This window comes from Nuphar pumila, chromosome 5 (assembly GCF_984573655.1).
Source record: "Nuphar pumila chromosome 5, dmNupPumi1.hap1.1, whole genome shotgun sequence".
NCBI classification, from domain to species: domain Eukaryota; kingdom Viridiplantae; phylum Streptophyta; class Magnoliopsida; order Nymphaeales; family Nymphaeaceae; genus Nuphar; species Nuphar pumila.
In genome coordinates this window covers 126,377,420-126,387,452 of record NC_143253.1, presented here as the reverse complement: position 1 = coordinate 126,387,452, position 10,033 = coordinate 126,377,420, and the positions used below count along the sequence as shown (strand labels likewise).

Here is a 10,033-nt window from a genome sequence, read left to right as displayed (position 1 = left end):
TCTTTGTAAATTTTTTAGGCTCCAAATATTATTTTTTTCATCGAAAACACATGATCCATGATTCAGGTGTGGATTTCTCATAAATTGATCATGCCCAACACATTTATGGGGTCAGAACTACAAAAAAACACCAGAAGGGCAGAAAAACCCATTTAGCAGGTATCAGTTTCACACCTACCCTCTCTCTCTCTCTCTCTCTCTCTCTCTCTCTCTCTCTCTCGGAGAGAGAGAGAGAGAGATGAAAACCTCCCCGACGAAAAACCCTCTCAAACCTCTTTAATGGATTATTTATTGGATTTTTGTTGTTTTTTTTTAAATTCTGCTGGATAGGTTTTTATAAGTTTCAAAATCAACTGCTTACAATTTTCATAAATTTTTGAGGCTCCAAATACCATTTTTTCTATCCAAAATTCACTACTCTAAGTTTTAATTTACAGTAAACCAATCACGTTGAAGACATCTGTATGGTCATAATTTTGATAAAAACACCAAAAAAAAAATTCATTGGGGAGGTTTGGGAGGGTTTACATTGGGAGGTTTTCATTCCCATATATATATATATATATATATATATATATATATATATATATGGGCTGCAGTACGTCCATTCGATTATACCACATCCACAGCTGAAACTCATGCGTGCATGCATTATCTGACCCCACAGATGTGTTTTCCATTGTTTCTCTATCAAGAATTGCACGCTGGATTTATTAGTTTTGGCATGAAAACATAATTTTGTAACCGTGAAAGTCTTTTGGCTTGTAAACCGTTTATTTTTTAGCTCGACTGGCCAGTTTAAGCAAAATAGTTGAATGATCGAAAATTCTCGAGTTCGGTTGAATCTTTTGGTTTTTAAGTCAGCTTTCTATGTGTTTTTGCCCTTACGATCGAAGTTTTATAAATCCGTCACTAATTCCTCCCAGTGTAAATTTATTATACAAAATGTCTTCTCGCATATTTTTCCAAAAATGCAGTCACGTTAGAACTTGGAAGAAAGTTCAAAACCATAATGAAACAATCTGCGCGTACCCGCATGAAACAATTGGCAGCAGCAACATCTTTTTGTATTTTGATTGTAAAACATGGGCCCACAAAACACCAAATGGTGCTCTTTTGATTCGTGTCTATGTCAAACTGACAAATGTCATTTGCAGTGGGTGTCATGGGAGACACGATTCGGACACGTTATGACATGCTGACATGTAGACCATGACATGTGGATATTATTTAAAATATTTTTCTAATAGTATCTATGATGGAGCTTACAGTAAGGATCAAGTTTTACGTAGTCATTGACCCCCACAGCCAATGAAAAAACAATGGAAGATGTGCGAGCAAATCTAGCAACATCAAAGCTCTCTCTCTCAAAAAGAATGTGGCAACATGATGGTCGTGAATATACAAGAAACCTGCCTTCTGAAAAAGAATATACAACCATTATCAATTTCACAAGATTCATTCCTCTTGTTTTGTGTCCAGAAAAAGTAGGGATGCATTAGAACATGTACCCTGAAGAACATAGGGTTTATGCTTGCTACAGTCGTTTGTAGGTACAAACGACCTAGCAAATGAGGTGAAACCCTTTTTTTTTCACATCTAACAACATAGATGTGATTTACAGGTTTTTTTAGTGGGAACAGACTTTTGGATCGTCGGAATCCAACATGTATACAGGTTTTTCCGGCATTCCAAAAATCAATGGCTATGAAGGCATCAATTTTTTTCGACTCATAAAAATGTTTTGTCATTGAAAAACATGATAAGAGTAATTCCTACTAAATCAAGCATGTTGAATACATTTATGAGGATAGATTGTGTCTAGATTGTAGGTACAATAGTTTGTACCAAATATAACCCCCCCCCCCCACACACACACATATATATATATATATATATATGTATGTGTGTGTGTGTGTTGATTAAAAATATTAATAAATATTAATAAATCCCACACAATAGTTTGTACCAAATACCCTTCTGTTTTATATCATTTTGGACTGTTGATTTTTTGAACATTATAAAAACTCTTTTAGCATGTTTTATTTTAGCATATTTCATTTATCACAAACCCATTACTCTCTCTCAGAGAGAGAGAGAGAGAGAAGACACGGTGGTTTTGTACCATGATACTATATGGTGGTAGATGCTTCTTAGCATAGATCTAACAGCCAAATGGTAAATCTTACCAATGTATTTAACATGATTTATTTAGATTATTAGAAGGTTTTATCATGTTTAATGCACCACAAGTTCTCTTTTTAAGATGGTAAAAATTAACGGCTTACAGTTCATGAAAATACGGGTGGTTTAAAAATGATATAAAACATCATGTTTGAGTCAACTTAAACAAATCAAAATGATAAATAGAATATGTTATACATAATCTGTCTGTTAGATTTTTCTTGCCTACCACTTTTTGAGCCTAGCACCAGTGAATAAGTGTTTTCAGGTTATTTTTCACAAATCTGACCCTTCAGATATGTTCGGTATGGTCAATTTATGAAAAATGACACTTGTATCATGTTTTTTGATAAAAAAAGCATGATTTTTTAAGAATTGAATATTTTTAAAAATTGTAGGCCATCAATTTTTAAATATTATAAAAACCTACCTGCATGTAGGAAGCAGATGATCTAAGAGTTAATTCTTTTAAAATCAAGCATGTAGATCACATATTGATGATCAGATTTAGAAAAAATGGAAACAACCCTCCAAAGCCTGATAGGCTGGCAGTAGGCTAGAAAAGTGGTAGGCAGCTACCACCTGCTCTCTTTATATATATATATATATATATATATATATATATATATATATATATATATATATATATATATATATATATATATATATATATATATATATATATATATATATATATATATATATATATATATATATATATATATAGTGTAATGAGTCTGTGCTAAACCCATTTGGTGCTAAACCGCATGCTAAATGGGTTTTTCAGCTTATCTGGTGCTTTTTACGCGGTTTCGGCCCTATAAATGTGTTGAGCATAGTCGATTTATTAAGATATCACACCTGGATCATGTGTTTTCGATGAAAAAAATGATGTTGGGAGCCTTGAAATTTTACAAAGATTTTGGAGTACTGTTGATTTTTCAAACTTTATAAAAATCCATCCATGTGGTGGAATCAAACGCTTCAAGAACTGATCCCTATAAAATCAAGTACATAGATCACATCTGTACAATCAGAATTTTAAAATAAAATAAAAAAGCCTGAAAAACCCATTTACCATGCGGTTTAGCACCGAGCCATTACTCTCTCTCTCTCTCTCTCTCTCTTTATATATATATATATATATACATATATATATATATATAAACCTAGAAAATGAGCCGGGAAACATGTTAATGGATTTTTGTTTTGTTTTGGAAATTCCAACCCCATAGATGTGTCAAACATGATTGATTTACTAGAAATCGACACTTGGATCATGCACTTTGGATGAAAAAATGGTATTTGGAGCTTTGAAAATTTATGAAAATTGTAGGCCGTTGATTTTTGAAACTTTATATAAACCTATCAATGCATAAGAATCAATGCTTAAAGAAGTGATTCTTATAAAAACAAGTACATAGATCACATATGTAAGGTCAGAATTTTAAAAAAAATACAGAGAATCCCATGCAGGTTTCATTTAGCATCAGTGCCCATTTTGTAGGTTTATATATATTGTCTATAAAAATAATTCTTTATGTAAGAGTAAAATAGGTGGCTGAATAAGCTTATTGAGAAATGAGGAGGGGAGACTGTTCTTGGAAAAGAAAAAGGGTTGCTTAAGAGTTACGGTTTGGTTGTGCACAAAAAAACACAGAGGAGAGAATCGAGAGACGGAGGATGCTAGAAAAGAGGGGACAAGAGGGACAAGCTGGGACTCACAGACATGCATGCTATTACAAATATAACAGGTGGCCATGTTCTTTCAGTGGTGGCCACCCACAAGCACCAGTGGGACTCCCCTTGTCCATAGTAAACCTGCAGCCGCTCTTCTTTGGACTAGTGGCACCCATTGTGGTGAGTCTGGCTCTCTCTCTCTCTCTCTCTCTCTCTCTCTCTCTCTCTCTCTCTCTCTATATATATATATATATATATATATATATATATATATATATATATATATATATATATATATATATATATATATATATATATGTGTGTGTGTGTGGGGGGGGGGGGGGGGGAAGCAGAAAAAGGGGACCATAAATGGCTACTTTGGTGGTGTTGGTACAATGCATTGATGTGAACTTGTCTGATTACAAGGTTATTACTGTTGCCTGTCTTTTATAGTTCTTTTCCAATAATGAAGGAAGAAAAGGCCCTTCTGGGCTGCCTTTCAAGTTTCAACAACAGATTGTGCACAAAAATAAGATTGGAAGCTTACATGCATCCAAAAAGGTCATGTCACTCTTCACAAGCAAAGAGACACGAAAGCACTGTTTGGGGCACAGCTGCATGTTCTGCAGGCCTTCAAAACCCTTAGGTAGGTTGGTCCCTTGATGTTGAATTTCTGCTCCTATTTCAAATGATGGGATCTGTGTTCGCCCAAGAGGCCTTGGACAGTTTTTTGTACAAGGCACTTTGGAAGCCCTTCATTTACGGTACCTAAAATGCACTGAAAGTTGCCTATAGAAAACTGTACTGAGAGTTTTATGTTTTGCACTAATTTCATCTATCTTTTTTTTTTTTTGGCCTTTGATGCTATTCATCTAGAAAGTGGATGTTGCACAAGAGCCAGGTTTGAGCCGAGCTTAGGCTGGAAAAGATGAGCATGTCCAGAAATATATGTTGAAGCTCAGCTCGAGCTCAAGCAGAGGTTGAACATTTTCTGTACAGACTCGGCTCGGGTCAAGCTCAAGCCCAGCGCAGCTTGTCTCGGCTCAAGCTAATTTCATTTAAAGAAACTAAGGATTCAAACCCTAGCTCCATCTCGTATGCTAAAGGCACACGACTTGCTCATTTAGGTAAAACATGTTTTTTTGTGATTAATAGCCAACAAATATATATTCTACATATTCATAAACTAGCTCTTATATAACTATACAATGCCTGATCAGACTTACCTCGTTTATATTTAATGAGCTTGAGGTCTTGTTCAAACTCAGCTCATTTACCTACTCGAACGAGTTCGAGCCAGGTTTAAACTAGTTGAGCTCGAGCCTAGCCCGAGCTAGCTCAGCTTATTGTGCAGCCATAAGTGGATGGCATAAAAACTTTTTGCGAGGCCCATTTAGATGAGGACCATCCTATTTGATGAGTTTTGGGTGCCGTTCATTTCCTAGATGGACAGCATCCAAGTTGCCTTACAGAAAAGTGACCAAAGACCCTTGGACCTGATCCACTCACGGGTCGAGCTGACCAAGTCTCCCAAAAGCAAGCCTGGTTTCTTGGTTCGGCACAGTTAATTCTCTTCCCACCTCTGTTTTTGCCTACCGTTCTCTTTATTGTTTGTGTCCCCGCATGATGTGCCTTTTGAACGTTCCATGATGGCAGAATGTGAGCAACACCACCACCATGTGCACGTTGTTATCCACTCCCCCACCCCCACCCCCACCCCCACCCCCACCCCACCCCACCCCACCCCCACCACACACACACACACACACTAACAATGTTTTGTTTTTCTAAGCCGCATTTTGAATATATATATATATATATATATATATATATATATATATATATATATATATATATATATATATATATATATATATATAGATAGATAGAGAGAGAGAGAGAGAGAGAGAGAGAGAGAGATTGTGGTGTCCCACAAAGCACAAACATGCAACTCTCCATTAATCATAGCATATTTATTAATAAAGCCACTCTCTCTGCACGACTGCTACTCCCTATTTCAACCCTCGCCCTTCCTCTCTTGAGCCTACCACACCTCCAAAACTATCCATGGAGTCTGAGAGTGTGATGATCAAGAGTTTCACTTCTGTCTATCCAGACCCCCTTCCCCATCAAAACGGAGAGAATGAGGAGATCCTCCCTCTCTCCAATCTTGACAGGAAGTGCCCCACGCTCATGTACTCAATCTTCTTCTACATGCCCCCCACTGATGGTTTTGAATCAGTTGTCCAGAAGATGAAGGTGGGTCTTGAGAAAACACTGTCTTATTGGTACCCAGCAGCTGGAAGGCTCACCATAAACCCAGGAAGTGGAAAGCTTGATCTCATTTGCAACATGAAGGGTGCAGTCCTAGTAGAGGCTTCCACACCAGTGGAAATCTCACAGCTTGGAGATCTATCACAGTACAACCCATTCTATGAGAAGCTTGTTCACAGGCCACCCTTCAATGGCTCCTACTCTGACATGCCTCTAGTTGCTGTTCAGGTGAGAAAATTTAAATAAAAAACTTACTATACAAACGCTCACTTTCATTTCTTCTCTTTTGTAGCAGCTAAAGCAATTTCATCTTGTACTAGCTTAGTAAATGGAATTAGAAGAAAGCAATTAAGGACTTTAGCATATTATATAAAACTTCCGATTGTTTTCAGAAAGACTAGAAGCGCTTCCTCTTTTCTTCTCTTTTTTACTTTTAGGGATATCTTTTTCACAGAGCCAATATTTTGTTTTATGCATCTATCTCTGATTGAAACTTTTCATCGTAATTCTATTCTGTTCAAGCATATCCTTCTTTTTCACATACAAATGATTCATTCTGGTATAGTTGATAATCCTTTTTTTTTTCTTAGCCCCATAAAATCATCACCATTTTAGTGAATCTCAACAAATACAGTTTCCAAGCTCACAAGGGCTCCACACACCTGACTAGGCAGGTCAAGTTAACGCATTAAACCGAAGGATATCATGAGTAGATATCCGGGTGCATGTCCCTTGCCGCAGTCGAAGTAGCAGGCTTCCTTGCCGGCGAGGGATGGGGGTGGCCGAGGGATTCTAACTTCTTGAGAGTGGGCCACACGCTAAAGCATAATCTGAAAAGAACAAATATAGGTTTCATTGCCTAGAATACGCCCTGAGGGCTAGGGTCCTAGCCTCGAGTTTTATGCTGTTGGGAAGGCGATTATGTCTCCATGACGGCCGTGTGTGGTTTCTTCAGGTTATAAACGAAAATACAGGTTCCATTGATTGGAAGGTGATGCAGCTAATCATGACCCCATATGTCATGCATGCAGGTGACAAGATTTGGGTGTGGTGGGTACACAGTGGGCGTGGGCACGAGTCATTCCTTGTTTGACGGTCCAGCAACTTTCAATTTTTTAACTGCATGGGCTCTGATGACAGCAGGAAGATCAGACGTGAGCTGTGAGCTTGTAGAGCCAGTGCACGACAGAAGTCGATTGTTGGTAACACCAAACAGTGAGAACACCACCAAGTGCGATGATGGTAATAATGATGATAGTGATCCCATGAAAAGCCTAGTCGTGCCCTTTTATCATCTTCTCCAACTGATTCAACAGGCAATGGCCTCTACTGAATGGGTTCAGTCTGATGCAGCAGCAGGAGGCTGCGAGTACTCCCAGATGGGGAGTACACTCCATAATGGTTATGTTTTTAAAACTTATACTCCCAGCAAAGAATCTATAGACAGCTTTAAGAGAGCATTAAATCTTGAGAGGAATATCGGCGAGTGTACCACGTTTGAGGTTGTAGCAACACACGTGTGGAAGGTACTGTCTCTCTCTCTCACATAAGCATTTGAATGCACGCATTATGTTCGTATATGTAAGAATGGAACACGATCTTGGTTTCATTAGTTTAAAAAATGAAAATTTTTGTGCTGGTATATTTGAGCCTACAGTACTATCATCTAATTCGGCTGCCTTTGTCCTTAAAGCTCATGATGCTTGATGTCTTTTTGGGCATGTTTTATATAGCATCATTGCTGCATCTGTGAGTGAAAAGTGTCATATTTATGAGGAAAGCAAAAGGGGGCATTCTAGACGGTATGATTCACAGTGTATCTTTTGGACTTCAAATCGTTCAAAATGATATCCTTTTTCAGAGAAATGAATTCCTATAAGCACCAATCTACCTGCAATAAATGCTTGCCAACTATCAATGCAGATGGCTTCTTCCATGGGGAATGGGTCCAGGAAATATGTTGCCCTCTGCATGGTATGGCCAACAACCTTGTCTCTCTGTGTTCAATATCCAAAAGGTTTTCTTGTACACCCCGGAGGTGCATCTCTATAATGGTATTGGTACCTAATGCCTATCAGGTGGAGCCCAGGCTGGAGGTCTAAACTGCTAGCCCGGATCAGCAAAGGGCTCTGGCTCAATAGCACAAAGCATCTCAAAGACAGCAGGGGTTGCATCAAAACCCAGGCTGGAGGATCAATGGATCCATCTCTACCGCTACCCTGTCTGCTAGTTTAGGGGTGTCAATGAGTCGGGTTTGACCCACACCCAACCCATATAAAACCCTATAGGGTTGGATTCGGTAATGAAAAAGGAGGTCCGATTAGTAACCGGGCCGGACCCATTATCAGCACCTAAAAAATAGATCCAGGTTCATATTCACCTGGGTATGCACCAAATCCAACCAGTTGACACCCTACAGCCAGTGCAAATGGTAAAAATTATTAAGGCAGAATTAAATAGTTCTTAGGCACACCTGACCAGCAGGGGGGGGCATAAAGACACTCGAGATGAAGGATGGCGGATCAAACACTGCTGTGGCCGGGATGCACCACGTGGCCTTCACTGGTCAGTACCCGTAAGGCATGGGGGTCAAAGACTACCCGAGGTTTACTTTGTCGGGAGGCAGACTCATTAAGTGACCCACGTCCCTAGAAAGTTTCCTCAGAGAAAAAGTTCTTAGGCTTTAACCTATCATGTATTATGCATGAATAAGGACATAGATGCGCAAATGTGTATGTGTGTGTGCACATGCATGCATGTGTGTGTATGTTATGCATAGCTTTATGTGGTTTATTTTTTGGAATATTTAACACTTAGTGATAAGTCGTCATTAAATATACATATTCATGAATTAGCACTTCCCCTCTTATGCTAATGGACATTATATTGTGCATGTGTATGTATATTTATGGCTCGATACATTCTCATGTAGCAGTATACCTTAAGAGCTAGAATGGCCCTGCAAAATATAAGGTCATCATTTAGTCGACTACATGCCATCCTCATTGTTTCGAGTATAAAACATATATCCTTTGGTGTTCGTTTTCTTTTTTTGAAAGACAATATATCCTTTGGTATGGTATTATGCTCTCTTTTTTCCCTTTTTTTGCTAGCTATGCAATCTTTGGATTGAACAGCTTATGTTCAACTGTGATAATGGTGTATACAGGCAAGAAACAAGGCATTGAACTTTCACAAGGACAAAATGGTATGTTTGCAATTTGCTGTGAACATTAGAAACAAATTGGTGCCACCCCTCTCAAAAGGGTTCAGTGGGAATGCATTTGTCCTGGCTTCTGTGTCATGCACAGTAGGGGCCCTAGAAGAGGAGAGCTTGGAGGAGACAATTAGCAAGATAAGGGCAGCCAAAGAAGCAGTCACTAACGACTATGTGAGGATGTATCTGCAAGCGCTTGAAGCTCCCCAAGTGCCACTCCCTCCATTGATGGAACTCACCATGGTCTCAGATTTGACCAGGTGCCCATTTGACAAGCTGGATTTTGGGCAAGGGCATCCAATGAGTGCATACCCACTAGCTTCTGCTCTTCCACATGCTGCATATCTTGTTCAGGGCTCCAATAAGGAAGCAACCATCAATGTGACTATCGGCTTACTCCCTCAACATGTGGATGCCTTCACCTACTACTTTCATAGCCAACTGTGCTAAGTGTTGGGAAAGCTTGTCACTTATAGGGGTTCTTGTCATTTCCATGCATACAGTATAGATCATCTCTTCTCTAAAAGTTTCTCAGTTTTAATAGCCTTAAGGCCATAAATATGTACTAAATTACCAAACAAAACATATACATGATTGCTGTAAAACTTTTTCTGTTATTCAAAGCATATATGTTGGTGTGTGATCCCCCAAAACATACTCTTTGATATTTATCAAGGG

General features: G+C 38.6%; 1 protein-coding gene across 1 annotated transcript; it reads left to right on the top strand.

The window, feature by feature from the left end:
• The first annotated feature begins 5,931 nt into the window (after positions 1 to 5,931).
• LOC149838590 (brassinosteroid-related acyltransferase 1-like) lies at positions 5,932 to 9,805 on the top strand. The gene is made up of 4 exons (XM_090008274.1): positions 5,932 to 6,366; positions 7,170 to 7,664; positions 8,062 to 8,112; positions 9,308 to 9,805. The coding sequence occupies exons 1-4, from the start codon at positions 5,932 to 5,934 to the stop codon at positions 9,803 to 9,805; spliced, it is 1,479 nt and encodes a 492-aa protein (XP_089864400.1).
• Positions 9,806 to 10,033: the final 228 nt, after the last annotated feature.

Excerpts from the sequence above, each read along its gene's own strand:
- LOC149838590 (XM_090008274.1), top strand. The coding sequence starts at position 5,932 with ATGGAGTCTGAGAGTGTGATGATCAAGAGTTTCACTTCTGTCTATCCA. Across the intron at positions 7,665-8,061 it reads TAGCAACACACGTGTGGAAG|ATGGCTTCTTCCATGGGGAA; the intron begins GTACTGTCTCTC and ends CTATCAATGCAG. Across the intron at positions 8,113-9,307 it reads AATATGTTGCCCTCTGCATG|GCAAGAAACAAGGCATTGAA; the intron begins GTATGGCCAACA and ends TGGTGTATACAG.